Source organism: Panthera pardus, unplaced genomic scaffold, assembly GCF_024362965.1.
Source record: "Panthera pardus isolate Hobbes unplaced genomic scaffold, ASM2436296v1 HiC_scaffold_11, whole genome shotgun sequence".
In the NCBI taxonomy this organism is placed as follows: domain Eukaryota; kingdom Metazoa; phylum Chordata; class Mammalia; order Carnivora; family Felidae; genus Panthera; species Panthera pardus.
The window spans coordinates 65,217,925-65,236,595 of record NW_026526666.1 but is presented as its reverse complement, the minus strand read 5'-3'; the positions used below and the strand labels follow the sequence as shown (position 1 = coordinate 65,236,595).

General features: G+C 36.9%; 1 protein-coding gene and 1 pseudogene across 3 annotated transcripts in view; both read right to left on the bottom strand.

The window, feature by feature from the left end:
- The window catches only part of NRDC (nardilysin convertase), a 100,981-nt gene that overhangs the window by 58,146 nt on the left and 24,164 nt on the right, over window positions 1-18,671 (bottom strand). For all 3 annotated transcript variants that reach the window (XR_002079903.2, XM_019449312.2, XM_019449313.2), the window contains exon 2: window positions 2,399-2,708. Coding sequence is in view for 2 of the 3 variants with exons in the window: in XM_019449312.2 (XP_019304857.1) it covers window positions 2,399-2,708 (310 nt within the window). In the remaining variant the exon portion in view is untranslated. The remainder of the gene's footprint in view (window positions 1-2,398; window positions 2,709-18,671) is intronic.
- Window positions 11,891-15,118, bottom strand: LOC128775024 (S-adenosylmethionine decarboxylase proenzyme 1-like; annotated as a pseudogene).

Here is an 18,671-nt window from a genome sequence, read left to right as displayed (position 1 = left end):
TCATTCATGAATATAAATCATTTCCAATGTTACAATCAGTCATAGGATCTTTCCTTTCACTAGTATAACCACTGCATCTGAATAAACAATTTGATTTCATCTTCAAACTACATTAGGTTCCTGTATTCCTTTCTAATATGACCTAGAACATTAGCAATCAATCAATATGAGGGAATATATCAACTGAGTTTTCAGAAAAGGCAGCATCTAAACCATTTTTAAATGAGCACTAGAATCTGATCTTGCTGTTCTAAAAAAGGTAAACATTTAGAGTTTGATCCACCTAAGCAAAATAAAAAGGGGTACCAAAATACTGTATGCACATCTTCATTAGTCAAAGGGGCTTACAACCCCTATAATAAATCTAAAGTATTTTACTATGTCTTGACAATAAAATCAGCTGTCAAAACAAGTCTTTAACCCTAGAGTTTTACTTATCAGTTGACAGATGATATAAAGAAATCCAAAGTATGGAAAAGTTACTAACAGATATAGAAGGAAACTTTTAGATAGGAAATATTCACTTATTAAGTTATAACATAATCAGTTTTAGAGCTAAAATAGGCCTTAAAAATTATGTATATAATCTAGGGACACCTGGCTGGCTCAGTCAGTAAGAGTATGTGATTCTTGAACTCAGGATTTTCAGTTCATGTCCCACATTGGGGGAGAGATTACTTAAAGAAAAAATAAAATCTTAAAAAAAGAATTACCTATATAATCTAATCCTGTTGTTTTAGAAATAAGAAAATGAAAAGGCATAAAACCATCCAGATAGAGCCAGAGCCAGAATTAGAACTCAGGTTTCCTGACTGTTAGTGTTTTTCACTTTGTGACTTATATAATTTCTTCCTATTATTGCTCTATTTGGAATTATGAGATCTATTTTAAATTAATGTATTAGTTCCCAATTTATTTATAAAGACCTTAATACAAAGTATCAAGTGGCATATGTATATATATTTTTTTCTTTTCAGTATTTTGGTTTTTATAACTAAAGTTTTCCAACTAAAACCACTTGTCCTAACATGTTACCCCAAAACAGGCATTACTCATAATCTATATAGCAAGGGGCAAATAGCTTCTCACAGACATGACTCAATCCCCTTTCAACAAAAAAGTGAAAAAACTGGTACAATCTTCTTTAAGAAAGTAATTTTTCCAGGAAGAGTGACTATCAAAAGGATTTACTCATAACATATTTACACTACCTATATCTCACATCTTTTTATCTCTGAAGGCTGACCACCTTACGGTAGAATACATTTGACATCTATATTTTAGTCTTAATAATATGAACCTTACTTCATTTGTATGTTGACTGTACCATGTTGAATATATTATCAGTATTCAAGAAACTAGCTTTAACAAACATTTGCTGATCAATCCCACTATAATGCCTCCAAAATATTATCCTCTAATATAGGTACTCCCTACTGCAAAATGGAGGCATTCTTTAAAAGATATCTAGAGAGGAAAATTCTCCTTATCAAGCCCTATTGATATATTTACTTATTGTTATTATACTTGACCTATGAACAACATAGGTTTGAACTGCCCAGGTCCACTTAACTTGTATTTTTCAATAGATACAACACTGTAAATGTACTTTCTCTTGTGATTTTCCTCATAACATTATCTCTAGCTCACTTTACTGTAAGAATACAATACATAATACATATACAAAATATGTGTTAATCAACTGTTTGTGTTATCAGTAAGTCTTCCAGGGAAAAGTAAGCTATTAGTAGTTAAGTTTTAGGTGAATCAAAAGTTATACATGGATTTCCAATTGCACAGGAGGTTGGGGACCCCTAAACCCCACATTGTTCAAGAGTCAAAGTTCAACTGCCCATTTTTATTTCAATTCCTCCAACTTACTTGGTGCCTCCCCATAAAAAGAGAAAAAATACATGAAATTACTAAGCGGAAATTATCCATGAGGATGCTTAGAACCATAGGCCCAGGTGAGAATTCTACACTACCCTGTTCTTTTTCCAGTCCCTCCAAGGATAATATACTCTCCTATCCCTCTATTCCAAGCTAAGAATTGCACAGATCGTCAAATATTACCAGTGAAAACCTCTGAGACTTATGATTATGAGATCATTACATTCTGAGTTTTTATTTTCCATTCATTTCTTTTTTTATATATATGAAATTTATTGTCAAATTGGTTTCCATACTCCATTCATTTCTATAATGAGCTTTTATACTTTCCTAATCAGAGCAAAATGTTTTTTAAATATTATTTTTATACAGAATAAATAGACCTTTACTAAAGATCAAAAGATAAATATACTTCCTTTTTTACATTAAGAAATAAAACATGAATTTAGGACTTATCCCAAAGAATTCCCAAATCAGAAAAAGACATAATAATAGACAAGATTCACACCTGTTTTTCAGTGGTTTTCTTTCTAGCTTCTGCCCTCTCTTCTAATTCTTCTAATTCATTATCCTCAGTATCAAGATCCTCATCATCATGTTCATCCTCATCATCAAACTCATCTTCATCATCAAAACCCTCTTCATCATCATCTTCTATTTCAGCTCCAGAATCTTCATCATCATCGTCATCATCATCGTCTTCTTCTTCTTCCTCTTCGTCTTCTTCTTCATCATCTGTTGCATCTCCTGTTTTACCTTCCATATTACTTAGGTCTGAAATCAAAAGTGCCTGCAAGCCATTCCGTAATTTGATGTACCTAAAAAAAAGAGGAAAAAAAAAAATCACAAACATTTTGAGTCAGCTATTCATTATGTCACACAAGTAATCATCTTAGCAGAATTTAAAAAACAAAACAAAACAAAAAAAAACACGGGGCTCAAACTCACAAACCATGAGATCATGACCTGAGCCAAAGCCAACTTAACCTACTGAGCCACTCAGATGCCCCACCATACTTTTATCAGACAAAATGGACTTCAAAACAAAGAAAGTCATTATATAATGATAAAGGTGTCAGTTCATCAAAAGATGTAACAATTGTAAATATGCGTGCTCCCAGCACCCAAGCAACAACATATATTAAGTAAATAATAACAAATCTTAAGGGAAAAATAGACAGCAATACAATAATTATAGGGGAATTCAATACCCCACTATCAGTAATAGACAAATCATCCAGAAAGAAAATCAACAAGGAAACATTCGAATTGAACCACACTTAAAAACAAATGTACTCAATAGACATACAGAACATTCTATCCAACAGCAGCACAATACACATTCTTCTCAAGTGCACATAGAACATTCTCCAGGACAGGTCATATGATAGACTACAAGATAAATCTTAGCAAATTTAAGATTGAAATCATACCAACTATTTTCTCTAACTACAAACTCTTTTTTGTTTTGTAGTTTCTCTAACTACAAACTCATCTGTGGCTTTGTTTTGTAGTTCTCTAACTACAAAGTCTTCTGTGAAGACAGTTTATAGCAATAAATACATGTATTAAGAATTCAGAATGAGGGGCGCCTGGGTGGCTCAGTCGGCTAAGCTTCTGACTTTGGCTCAGGTCATGATCTCACAGTTCGTGAGTTCAATCCCTGCATCAGGCTCTGTGCTGACAGCTCAGAGCCTGGAAACTGCTTTGAGTTCTGTCTCCCTCTCTCTCTGCCCCTCCCCCGCCCTGCTCATTCCCCCCTCTCTCAGAAATAACATTAAAAAAAAATTTTTTTTAAACAATCAGAAGGATCTCAACCTAATTTTGAACCTCAAGAAACTAGAAAATAAGAAATTAAGCCCAAAGTTAGCAGAAGGAAGGAAATAACAAAGATCACAGCAGAAAAATATGCAATGTCAATAAAATACCTAACCTAGAATAAATGGATACATTTCAGAAACACAACCTATCAAGACTGAATCAGGAAGAAATACACAATCTGAACAGACCAATAACAAAGAGATTGAATCAGTAATCAAAAAACTCCCAACACAAAAAACTCTGGCCTGACAGAATCACTGGAGAATTCTACCAAACATTTAAAGAAGAATTAACACCTCAAATCCTCCTCAAATTCTTCTAACATAACAAGGATGAGGGAACACTTCCAAACCAGTTCTATGAACCTACCATTACTCTGATAAAGAAACCTATAGGCCAATATGCCTAATGAATACAGATGCAAAAATTCTCATCAAGATATTAGCAAACTGAGTTCAAGAATACATTAAAAGGATTATACACCATGACTAAGTGGGAGTTACTCCTGGGATGCAAGGGAGGTTCAATACATGCAAATCAGAAATGTAATACATCACATCAATAAAATGAAAAACAAAAATAACATGATCATTTCCATACACACAAAAAAAGCATTGTATATTATTTACATAATACATCCTCTCATGATGAAAACCCTTAATGTACTGGGCATATAAGGAACATATCTCAGAATAATAAAGGCCACATGTGACAAACTCACAGCTAACATTATAGGCTTACCTCTGAAATACAGGTCAATCCCAAACCACCACAATAAAGTAAATATCACAATAAAGTGAGTCAAATGAATTTTTTTTGTTTCCCAGTGCATATAAAAGTTATATTTACATTATACTGTAGCCTATTAAGCAATAACATTATGTCTAGAAAAAATGTATATGCCTTAATTAAAAATACTTTAGGGGCGCCTGGGTGGCTCAGTCGGTTAAGTGGCCGACTTCGGCTCAGGTCATGATCTCGCGGTCCGTGAGTTCAAGCCCCGCGTCGGGCTCTGTGCTGACAGCTCAAAGCCTGGAGCCTGTTTCAGATTCTGTGTCTCCCTCTCTCTGACCCTCCCCCGTTCATGCTCTGTCTCTCTCTGTCTCAAAAATAAATAAATGTTAAAAAAAAAAAAATTAAAAAAAAAAAAAATACTTTATTGATAAAAAAAAAGCTAACCATCATCTGAGCTTTCAGCAAATCATAATCACTGATCACAGGTCACCATAACAATTATAATAATGAAAACATTTGAAACATTGTGATAATTATCAGAAACATGAAGTGAGCAAACGCTGTTGGAAAAATGGTGCCAAAAGATTTGCTTGACACAGCTTTGCCACAAACCCTGTATTTGCAAAAAATGCAGTATCTGTGAAGTGCAATAAAATGAGGTATGCCTGTATACTCGGTGAAAAACTGAAAGTATTTCCTCTAAGGTCGGAAACAAGGATGTCCACTCTCACCACTCCTATTCAATATAGTACTGAAGCCCTAGATAGAGCAATTAGGAAAGACAAAGATAAAAAAGGCATCCAAATCATAAAATAATAATTAAAAACCACCACTATTTGCTGAACATATGATCTTAGAGAAAATCCGAAAAAAAACAATCCAAAAACTACCAGTAAACTGGCAGGCTACAAATCAACATACAGAAATTAACTACATTCCTTTACAATAATGACGAAGCACCTGAAAATGAAATAAAGAAAACAATCCCATTCACATTAGCATCAAAAACAATAAAATACTTAATAAATTTAAGCAAGGAAGTGAAAGATCTGTACAATGAAAACAATGCTTTGCTGAAAGAAATTTAAAAAGATGCCAATGGAAAGCCATCCCATGATCATGGATCAGAAGAATTAATATTGTTAAAATGACCATACTACCCAAAGCTATTTATATACTCAATGCAATCCCCATCAAAATATCCAAGGCATTCATTCATCACAGAAATAGAAGAAACAATCCTAAAATTTGTGTGGAACCACAAAAGACTTTGAATAGACAAAGCAATCCTGAGAAAAAAGAACAAAGCCAGATGTATCATACTTCTGGATCTCAAACTATACTACAAAAGCCATAGTAATAAAAATAGTATGATACTGGCACAGAAATAGACACATCAACCAGTAAAACAGAATAGAGAGCCCAGAATTAAATCCCTGGATATATGGTCAACAATACTCAACAAAGGGACCAAAAATACCCAATGGGGAAAGGACAGTCTCTTCAGCAAATGACACTATAAAAACTGGAGAAACATACGCAGAGCAGTGAAACTGGACCCTACCTCACACCGCTCACAGAAATTGAAATGGATCAAAGACTTAAATATAAGACCTGATATCATAAAATTCCTAGAAAAAATGTAGGAAAGAAGCTCACCACCATTGGTCTTGGCAATGATTTTTTCTTTTTCTTTTTTTTTTTTTACATCTATTTATTTATCTAAGTAATCTCTACACAACATGGGGCTCAAACTCATGACCCCAAGATCAAGATTTGCACACTCCACTGACTGAGCAAGCCAGGCACGTCCCTGGCAATGATATTTCTATACAATGCCAAATGCACAAACAACAAAGCAAAAAACAAATGAGACTATATCAAACCCAAAACCTTCTGTACAGACCAAGAAACAACTAACAACATGAAAGACAACCTACAGGAGAAAATTTTTACAAACCATATACTGAATAAGATGTTAATATCCAAAATATATAAAGAACAAAAGTCAACTTAATAATAAAAACAATTCAATTTTAAAAAGGGCAGAAGAACTAGATACTTTTCCAAAGAGAACATCAAAATGGCCAACAAATACATGAAAAGATGCTCAACATCATAGTTATCGGTGAAGTATAAATAAAAACCACAATAAGCTATTATCTCACACCTGTCAGAATAGCTATCATTAAGAAAACAAAAGACAACAAGTTCTAGAGAGAATGTGGTGAAAAGAAAACCCTTAACATTAATGGTAGGTATACAAATTGGTCCAACTACTATGAAAAACAATACGGAGGTTCCTCAAAATATTAAAATTAGATCTACCATGAAATGCAGCAATTCCACTTCTGGGTATATACCCAAAGGAAATGAAAAGAGGAATTCAACAAGATATATGCACTGCCATGTTTATTGCAGCACTATTCATAATAGATATGGAAACAACCCAAATGTCCATCAATGATTGAATGAATAAAGTAGATGTGGTATGTACACACAATGGAATATTATTCAGCCATGTGAAAGGACAAAATGGACAGAACTTGAGCACATTATACTAAATGAGATAAGTCAGAGATAAACATATATCACTTATATGTGGTATCTAAAGAGGTTAAACCTGTAAAAAAGAGAATAAAATGGTGGTTGTAAGGGGATTGGGGTTAGGGGTGGGAAGTAAGAGTGATAGTGTTTAAGAGAACAAACTTATAATGAGTAGCAAATAAGCCACAGCAATTTTACACACAGTATAATGAATATAGACAAAAATACTGTACTATAATTATGTAAGGTGACAAACATCACTGTATCAGCAATATTACAATACAAAAATTTATCAAAGTAACATACTATACACTTTAAACTTACACAATGTTACATACCATATTTATTCAACAAAAAAAGAAAAAGTCAGTCTAGCAGAAACTGGGAAGAATAATGTGCAAAGAAAGATGACTTAAGATGAAAGACTGAACATATAGATGTACCTACTTTCATACCAAAAATCACATTTAAATAACCAAAAAAGTTATATTTCATTTTGGTTTTGAGAATAAAATCATGACAGACTCAGAAAATAGAAAAGGACACTGTTAGCAGATCAGAAGTTTTTAGAAATTATTAGAAAACAATAAGTAAATTTAATTAGACTAATGGAGAAAATAGAAAGGAGAACTGCAGGCCTACCTAAATACACGTGATAAAACATTACTTCTTCCCAAGAAGCCCTGGAGGAAGCCTAAACTCCACACCAAAAAATGAAAGTAGGGAGAGACTCAGGGCAAGACGCTCAATTATTAACTGAAATGGAAATAACCCAAATGTCTAGTGACAGCAGAATGGAGAAACTGTGGTATGTTCACAGAATGTATTTCTTTTTCACATAATATTATAATACAGAAAAATACAGGGGCGCCTGCGTGGCTCAGTCAGTTAAGCGCCCGACTTCGGCTCAGGTCATGATCTCAGGGTTTGTGGGTTCGAGCCCTGCGTCAGGCTCTGTGCTATCAGCTCGGAGCCTGGAGCCTGCTTCGGATTCTGTATCTCCCTCTCTCTCTGCCCCTCCCCTGCTCATACTCTATCTCTCTCTCTCAAAAATAAATAATAAAGATTTTAAAAAAATTTTTAAATACAGGAAAATACATAATCCAACAAAAAGCTACAAATGTAGTAAATCTTAAAAATATAATAAGTGTAGGGGCATCTGGGTGGCTCAATCGGTTAAGTGTCCAACTCTTAGTTTTGGCTCAGGTCATGGAATTCTCTCTCTCTCCCTCTCTCTTACCCCTCCCTCCAAGCTCTGTCTCTCTCTCTCTCTCCAAATAAATAAGTAAACTTAAAAAAAAAAAAAAAAATAGGGGCACCTGGGTGGCTTAGTCAGTTAAGTGTCCAACTTTGGCTCAGATCATGATCTCATGGTTGGTGGGTTCGAGCCCCACATGGGGCTCTGTGCTGACAGCTCAGAGCATGGAGTCTGCTTCAGATTCTGTGTCTCCCTCTCTCTCTGCCCCTCCCTGTTCATGCTCTCTCTCTTAAAAATAAATAAAATATTTTTAAATTAAAAATATGAGTATAAAAAGCATATCACAAAGGATTATATACCATATGAATATCATTTATATAAAACCAAAAAAAAAAAAGGAAAAGTAAAGACTATATTTGGCTATACACATGCATGTGATAAAACTTCTTTTTAAACAAAGGAATGATAAATACAAAATTCAGAATAGTTATGGGGGCAAACAACATGGGAGGGTAGAGGAAGGGGCATGTGGCAGAACACTAGAGTAGATCCTAGTTTTGTTTTTTATTTAAAAAAATTTTTTGACCTTTATTTATTTTGACCTTTATTTATTTTTGAGAGACAGAGAGACAGAGAATGAACTGGGGAGGGGCAGAGAGAGAGGGAGACACAGACTCTGATGCAGGTTCCAGGCTCTGAGCTATCAGCACAGAGACTGACACAGGGCTCGAACTCACAGACTGCAAGATCATGACCTGAGCTGAAGTCGGACACTTAGGCTGAGCCACTCAGGTGCCCCTGAAGTTTTTTTTTGTTTTTTTTTTAATGTTTTATTTATTTTTGACTGAGAGAGAGAGACAGAGCATGAGCGGGGGAAGGGCAGAGAGAGGGAGACACAGAATGTGAAGCAGGCTCCAGGCTCTGAGCTGTCAGCACAGAGAGTGACATGGGGCTCAAACTCACGGACCGCGAGATCATGACCTTAGCCGAAGTCCGACGCTCAACCGACTGAGCCACCCAGGCGCCCCATGAAATAGTTTTAAGTTGAGTAATAGGTTATCCATTTTGGGGTTTATTATGCACCATAAAAGCTGTGTGTTCTCTTTTGTATATATAAAATATTAGTCTTGGGGCGCCTGCGTGGCTCAGTTGGTTAAGCGTCCCACTTCGGCTCAAGTCGTGATCTAGCTGTCCGTGAGTTCGAGCCCCGCGTCGGGCTCTGTGCTGACAGCTCAGAGCCTGGAGCCTGTTTCAGATTCTGTGTCTCCCTCTCTCTGACCCTCCCCCATTCATGCTCTGTCTCTCTCTGTCTCAAAAATAAATAAACGTTAAAAAAATAAATAAAAATAAAATATTAGTCTTATAGATTTCTTAAGTAACAATCAAAGGAACTTCATTAATAATAGGCCAGTCAGGTCATGCTCCTCTGTGCCAAATAATCAACTCAACAGCAGTAGGATATGTTAAAATCAAAGAGCTATTTTCTAAGAATGTGAACAATCTGTCAAGAAATGCATCCTAGGATAAATCTTAAGACACAGAATCTTCAAAAGGCAAACATCAAGGCATGTAAAAAAAAAAAAAAAAATCGGGTGGGGGGGAACACCCCAAACAGCCTTTGTAAAATGTGTTTTTTTTACTAGCTTCAAATTTTCAAAACCAGAAAAAGAAAAGGGTGGGGGTGGGTGGAGGCATTCTACTTTCAAAGTAATCCTAAGCATTCCACTTGAAAAACAGATCATAGGGAGCCTGGGTGGCTCAGTGGGTTAAGCATCTGACTCTTTGATTTCAGCTCAGGTCAAGATCTCACAGTGTGAGATTGAGCCCCACATCAGGCTCCACACTAACAGCATGGAGCTTGCTTGAGATACCCTCACCCCCTCTCTGTCCCTCCCCCTGCCGTGCATGCTCTCTATCTCTCTCTCAAAATAAACTTAAAAATCTATCCTCAGCAGTCTGAAAAAGCAGATCAGGTGTGTTATGGGCTAAATTATGTTCTCCCAAAGTCATATGTTGAAGTCCTAACCTCTAGTACCTCAGACTGTGACTATATTTAGAAATAGAACCTTTAAAGAGATATGACTAAGTTAAAATGAGGCCATTGAGGTGAACCCTAATCCAATCTGACTGGTATACTTATAAGACAAAGACATTTGGACACAAAGACACCAGATGTATCTACACAGAAAAAAGATCACATGAGGACAGAGCAAGAAGGCAGCCACCTGTAAGTCATAGAAGCCTCAGAAGAAACCTAACTATTGACACTCAAATCTTGGGACTTCTAGCCTCCAAAGTTGTAAGAAAGTAAATTTCTGTTGTTTAAGGCACCCAGTCTGTGGTATTTTGTCAAAACAATCCTAACAACTAATACAAGGCACTTCACTTTTCAAAAATCATCAATGGCTTCCTGTCATACTTGGAATAAAATCCAAAATCGTTACCAGAGCCTAGAAAGCTCCACATAATCTGTCCACCCACTACCTCTCCAACCTGCTTTCCCTCCACTCTTCCCTCATCCTCTTTGCTCTAACCAAATGACTCTTGTTTCAAGAACATTCCCAACAGGCTTCACACTGGGGCCTTTGGGCTTGCTACTCCCAGTCCTAAAGCGCTATCCCAAGGACAGTATTTGCATGACTGTTCCATCTAGTTCAAGTCTTTGCTGAAATTTACCCTTTTCAGAAACTTTCTCTGACCACACTATCTAAAATAGCACCCTAATCTCTATGCTCTTTTATCCTTTTACTTTTTTCTCAACATTTGGCTCTCTCCTTCCTTCCTTCCTTCCTTCCTTCCTTCTAACTTTTCCTCCCTCCCTTCCTTCTTCCTTCCCTTCCTTCCCTTCTTTCTATTGTCTACACCTTTAGAATGTTAGTTCTGAGAGCAGAGCTCTTCTTTTTCTTCACAGCCATATCCCCAGCACCACAGACATTGTCTGGCACTTAGTAAACGTTTTAAGAGACATTGTTTGGCACTTACGAACCATTTAAAGATTTGTTGAATGAACAGAAGAAGGTTAATGCCTGATACATGGCAGGTATTTAATATCTGTTAAATGAAACAAAATATCAGATAAAATCTAACACCTACTTTTATAGAAACAAATAAAAATATGTGTACAGGAGCACCTGGGTGGCTCAGCTGGTTAAGCCTCGGACTCTTGATTTCAGCTCATGTCAGGATCTCACAATTCATGGGATCGAGCCCCATGTCAGGCTCTGCACTGAGTGTGCAGCCTACTTGGGTCTCTCTCACCCTCTCTCCCCTTTCCTCTTACTCTCTCAAAATAAACATTAAAAAGAAAAGTATGTGTACACCTGTACACATTAAATATATATAAAGGTATAAACCAAATGTAACACATATATGTACAGAGAGGAATAGAAGTAGAGCAGGATACAAAGAATTTCCATGCTTTAAAAATTTGTCTATAGTCTATCACTTCTGTACTTTTTCAATCTTTTGTAATAAAAGTATGTTCCATTATTATTTATATAATAAAAATTTAGTAAAAATCCAAAACCCACTACTCAACAAATTAAGAACACACATATACACACACAAAGCCCTTAGCTTTATAGAGGGTTATCTTTCATAAATCAACACCAAGTCCATTTAAAGAGCCATGGGGAAAAAATGCTCTTTATCAACACTTTTTTTTTTTTTTAACAGTGTATTGCTTTATTGAGAGGGGGTCAGGAGGCAAGACACCATGGCAAGGAATGAAATCAATTTTTAAAAAAGTACAGGTACAAGAAGCAATAATGTTAAAATAGTAATACACAAAATGGATAACTGCAATTATTTCTTAAAGAGGACTCGGCTCATGGAAGATAAATTTTAAACGCTGTTGCAAAAAACATCTGTATGAAGTAGAAATTGGTTTCAGTAATATTAGTAGAGAATATGTTCTGGAAAGTGGAGGTAAATGGATGTAAAATCCTGGCAGCAATTTAATAGAACAGTCCCAGATGATTAGGCTGAGGCCAACACCTAATGAGGACAAAAGCCTTGTCTGTGGGGAATTTTGGATGATACATGGAGAAATATTACATTGTGAATAAGCCAAATTGAATTGTTTTCACAAGTGTTGTAAAGTTTCATATAGTAGAAAGTTTTTTCTATATGCACTTCAATTTCACAGCAAGAGTGGCATAGGATACCTAAACACAGAAGAGAGCATTCATGCAAGATATCTAACTCCTTCATATAATAATGCATATAATTCAAAATGATTACATTATCATTACATCTAGGGCTTTCTGCAGCTACAAGGTGGTGGTTATGGAAAGCATGGCTCCCGATATCAATATCTAAAAAGCAGCCACCACCTCCTTCTATGTGTGTTCTCTTTTTGCATTTGTTCTTATCAACTCTGCTGTTGTTGATGCTTCTTAGCAAAACTGGTAAAAACAAAATTGTAATCATTGAACATAACGCTCTGGCAAGCAAAACATTTAAAACCTTCAATCTTCTGGGGTGAAGAAAGCACTGTGCGACATTTAGAACTCTGATTTACAAACAGGGTGGTCACAAATTTTCCTGGCTTGAAGACTTCCACAACTTTCCTGACCAGGTCATCATAGGAGGTCTGACTTAAGTTTGTTTCAAAGCTAACATAAGAAAATTCTGATTCTGGAGTGATGTGAATAGTCCAGTAAGTTCTATCCGATTTCATTCCATTTATCGAATACCCACAAGGATTGAACAGTGTGGCATCAATGACAGAACCTGGTATCACGTCACGAATTCCACTCTCACAAGTGACATCCTTTGCAGTAATACCATCTTTCATGTAGAACTGGTCCATAACTGCTGGGTCACTCACTCATCAGAATTTCCAGGGTCTGATCTGCCTGACTGATTACCTGAGTCTCTGGAAAATCCAAAGTTTACAAGTACCAACAGTCAGAATTCACACGTCCCATACAATATGCTGCTCCATTTGGGAAAACTGCATTAAGAAATTCTATTTCTTCCTGGAAATTCCAGTGTGGGTACCCTTGATGAGAAGACTTTGTGAAATTCTTACGAGAATAAAAGCTTTGAATTGAGTCAAATCCACTGTAATCCCTAGCAAGTTTCAACAGAGGAACCAACATTCTCAGCAAGAGGGTGGTACCACAGGTCTTCAAAATGAAACGTCTCTTAGAGACAAACGTGCTACTCTCACTGAGTACATAAGCTTCCTGCTTGTCAGTTTTTGTCACACTTATGATTGAACATTGCACATCCTTCAAAAAGTATGTCCCACTCGGATCTTGGGATAGTGCGAAGATCCCCAGATATTTGGTTTAAGTCAGGTTGCTGCCTGGAGAACCAAACCTCCAGCAGCTTCTCAGTCCCTTCGAAAAACTGTGCAGCTTCTATCACCGTGAGACTAGCAAACAACCAACAACCACAGAAAATCAACTAAATTAAATCTCTTCTCCCACCGCTGCTGCTATCGCTGCAGATTGTTCCAGTTGTGCTACTAAAGTTCAGGTTCCTTTTTTTTTTTTTTTTTTGCTATAATTTTATATTAAATTTTTTTTAAAAAAGGATTAATAAAATTTTCCTGGCTTTTTTTTTCATGAGTGAAAGTTGAACGAACATGAGCCTGTTGGAAATAGAGGCAGATACAGTTCAGTCTCCTGCAGTCCGCTGTTTCCCCATTAAAGAGAGTAGAGTGAGCACTAGCTATGTCGTCGGCCATACTGTGGAAGCTCATCACTTCTATTCAACATTGTATTGGAAGTTCTAGTCAATGAAAAAGATCCATGATATAAATAAATAAATAGGAACTATGAGCCAAAAATACTGAAAGCCAAAAGAATTCATTGCAAAATATATGATTACCTAGAGAATGCAAGAATTTAGAAAAACAAAACAAGGAGCTGGTGGCTCAGTTGCTTAAGCATCCAACTATTGATTCATCTCAGGTCATGATCCCACGGTCCTGAGACTGACCCCTGCATCAGGCTCCACTGTGGGCATGGAGCCTGCTTAAGATTTTCTCTCTCCCTCTCCCTCTGCCTCTCTCTCTCCCTCTCTTAAAAGAAAAGAAAAGAAAAAACAGAAGAAAAACAAAAATATTAGTATGAAACAGAGTTCCACAAAGTATTCAAATCAAGAACCACAAGCAAAAAATCATGAACTTTCCTATATATCAAACAAAACCAATTAAAATGAGATTTAAATATAAGACCCCATTCACAAAAACAACAGAAACTATAAATACCTAAATATACACTTAATAACAATAGCTAACATATTGTGTTAACTTACAGGTCTTAACCATTTAATCCTCACAATAACCCTAATGAGTTATTATTCTTCCCATTTTATGGATGAGAAAACTGAAGTATAAAAAGGGGTTTTTATTTGCCCAAGCTTAGCACACAATGAACCCAAATAGCATGGCACTAGAACTCATTCTTTTCACTACTACTCAACACAATCAACATGCAGAAAAGTAGAAAACTGCAGAAGAAAATAAAAGATGTGACTAATCATACCATGCTGGTGAATGAAAACACCTGATATTGTAAAGATATAAATTCCTTCCCACATGAAATCTGTAAATTCAAGGCAATTCCAATAAGAAAAAATCTCAAGAAGATTTTTTTGTGCAACATAACATACACACTGATTCTAAAATTCATGAGGACAAGAGTCACAAAAAAGGCAAGAACATTTTGAAAAGGGAAAACAATGAGAGGGAAGAGCCTTACCAATTATAAAAATATAAACTTTTAAATGAATTGAAATCAAACAGTATACTGGTACAGGAACACTTACAGATCAATGAAACGATATTCTAGAAACAGCAGTCTTTATAATACTGCTGCAATACCATTTATTATGATTCATAAATGATGCTGAAACAACAGGCAATATCTACTTCCTTACATTCAACACATATAAATTTCAGAGAGATTATAGAACTAAAAGGAAAAAGTGTTCTAAAAGTATTTCTTTTTTTTTTTAATGTTTATATTTGAGAGCACACATGCACGCGCGGGAGGGGCAGAGAGAGAGAGGGAGACAGTGAATCCAAAGCAGGCTCTGCTCTGTCAGCAGAAAGCCAGATGCAAGGCTCAAAATCACAAATCATGAGATCATAACCTCAGCCAAAGTCAGATGCTAAACCGACTGAGCCACCCAGGCACCCCTACAAGTATTGTTTTAATGTTTATTTATTCATTTTGAGAGAGAGAGAGAGAGAGACAGAGAAAGAGAGAGAGAGAGAGAGAGAGAGAGAGAGGAAGAGAGGGAGAGGTACAGGGAGAGGGAGACAGAGAATCCCAAGCAGGCTCTGCACTGTCAGCGCAGAGCCCGACACAGGGCTCAATCTCACACCCTGAGATCATGATCTGAGCCAAAGTCAGACACTTAACCCACTGAGGCACCCAGGTGCCCCTAATTTAAAACTTTTTTAAAACAAAGCATCATAAACAAAGAGCAAACTGCATACAGGCATACCTCAGAGATATTACAGGTTCAGTTCCAGATGCCATAATAAAGCAAATATCACAGTAAAGTGAGTCAAGTAAATTTTGTTTCCCTGTGCATGTAAGTTATGTTTACACTATGCTGTCATCTATTAAGTGTGCAATAGCATTGTCTAAAAATATGTACATACTTTAATTTAAAAAGACTTTTAGGGCTAAAAAATCATCATCACCCAAGCTTTCAGTGAGTCGTAATCTTTTTGCTGGTGGAAGGTCTTGCTTCGATGTTCATGGCTGCTAACTGATCGTGGTGGTGGCTGTTAAAGCAAAGGTTGGCTGTGGCAAGTTCTTAAAATAAGACAATAAAGTTGATTGCATCAACTGACTCTTCCTTTCACAAAGGATTTCTCTGTAGCATGCAATGTTTGACAACATTATATCCAGAGAACTTTTTTAATTTCAATGTTTATTTTTATTTTTGAGAGAGAGAGACAGAGTAGGAATGGGGAAGGGGCAGAGAGAGAGGGAAACACAGAATCTGAAGCAGGCTCCAGGCTCTGAGCTGTCAGCACAGAGCCCAATGCAGGGCTCGAACCCATGAATCTCAAGATCATGACCTCAGCCAAGGTTGGATGCTTAACTGACTGAGTCACCCAGAGGCCCTACCCCAGAACTTCTTTAAATTAATCTTCTCAAACTCAACTGCTGCTTTATCAACAAGTTTATATAGTAATCTAAATACTTTGTTGTCCTTTCAACAATCTTCATAGCATCTTTACCAGGAGTAGATTCCATCTCAAGAAATCACTTTCTTTGTTCACCCATAAGAAGCAACTCCTCATCCATTCAAGTTTTATCATGAGGTTGCAGCAATTCAGTCACACTTCAGCTTCCACTTCTAATTCTCTCGCTCTTTCCACAACATCTGCAGTTAGTTCTCCACAGAAGTCTTGAACCTCTCAAAGTCATCCATGAGGGTTGGAATCAGCTTCTTCCAAACTCCTATTCATGTACTTTCAGGTATTCTGACCTCTTCCCATGAATCACAAATGTTCTCAACGGCATCTAGATCATGAATCCTTTCCAGCAGGTTTTCGATTTACTTTTTGCCTGGATCCAAGAAAGGAATCAATATCTATGGCAGATATAGCCTTACAACATGTATTTGTTAAATAATAAGAGAAGCCAAAATTACTACTTGATCCATGAACTGCAGAATGGATGTTGTGTTATCATGCATGAAAACAACATTCATCTCATTGTACATCTCCATCATAGCTCTTGGTGACCAAGTGCATTGTCAATGAGCAGTAATATTTTTATTTTTTTAATGTTTATTTATTTTTGAGAAAGAGAGAATGCAAGTGCACACAAGCAGGGGAGGGCCAGAGACAGAGAGAGACAGAGAATCCCAAGCAGGATCCGCGATGTCAGTGTAAAGCCCAACAGGGAACTCTAACTCATGAACCGAGAGATTCATGACCTGGGCCAAAGTCGTACACTCACCCAACTGAGCCACCCAGGCACCCCAGTAATATTTTTTAAAAATAATAATAAAATAAAATGAGCAGAAATCTTTTTTTTTTTTGAAAGGAATCTTTTTTTTTTTTTTTCTCTGAGCAGGTCTCAACAGTAAGCTTAAATATTCAGTAAGCCATGTTGTAAACAGATGTGCTATCATCCGGGCTTTGTTGTTCCATTTATAGAACACAGGCAGAGTAGATTAAGCATAATTCTTAAAGGCCCTAGGATTTTAAGAATGGTAACTGAGAACTGGCTTCAATTTAGAACCACCAGCTGCATTAGCTCCTAACATGAGAGTCAGCCTGTCCTTTGACGCTTTGAAGCCAGGCACTGACTACTCCTCTCTAGCTATTAAAGTCCTAGATGGCATCATCTTCAACTACACTGAAAATCTATTTAGTGTCGCCACCTTCATTAATTATTTTAGTCAGATCTTCTGGATAACTTGCTGCAGCTTCTATATCTTGCTGCTTCACCTTGCACTTTTATCTTATGGAAACAGCTTCTTTCTTTAAACTTCATAAATTAACCTCTGCTAGCTTCAAAATTTTCTTTTGCAGCTTCCTCACCTCTCTCGACCTTTATAAAATTGAAGAGAATCAAGGCCTTGTTTTGGATTAGGCTTTGATTTAAGGAAATAATCTATCCAAACCATTCAAACTTTCTCCCTTATCAGGTTGTTCTGCTTTCTTGTCATTCTTATCATTACTGTATTCACTGAAGTAGTACTTTTTTTTTTTAAGTTTATTTCTTTTTGAGACCAAGAGAGACACAGCATGAACGGGGGAGGGTCAGAGAGAGGGAGACACAGAATCCGAAACAGGCTCCAGGCTCAGAGCTGTCAGCACAGAGCCCGACGTGGGGCTCGAACTCACGGACCGCGAGATCATGACTTGAGCCAAGATCGAGAGTCGGACGCTTAACCGACTGAGCCACCCAGGCGCCCCTGAAGTAGTACTTTTGATTGCATTCACAATTTGGCTAACTGGCTCAAGAGATCTGGCATTCAGTCTATCTCAGTTTTTAAATTTTTTTTGTTTATTTTTTAAAGAGAGAGAGAGAGACAGGGAGCAGGGGAAGGGCAGAGAGAAAGGGAGACACAGAATCTGAAGCAGGCTCCAGGCTCTGAACTGTCAGCACAGAGCCCAACACGGGGCTCAAACTCCCGGACCGTAAGATCATGACCTGGGCCAAAGTCAGCCACTTAACTGAGCCACCCAGGCACCCCACAGTCTCAGTTTTTGACATGACTTCCTCACTAAGCTTAACCACTTCTAGCATTTGACTTAAATAAAGTAAGAGACACAAGTCTCTTCCTTTCACTTGTACACTTAACTGTAGAGTTATGAATTGGCCTAATGTCGATATTGTTACATCTCAGGGAACAGGGAAGCCCAAGGAAGAGAGAGGGAGGTGAATGACGAGTCAGTGGACCAGTCAGAACACACACAACATTTATTGACTAAGCTTGCTATCTTATATGGCCACACTTTGTGGCATCCCAAAACAATTACAATAGT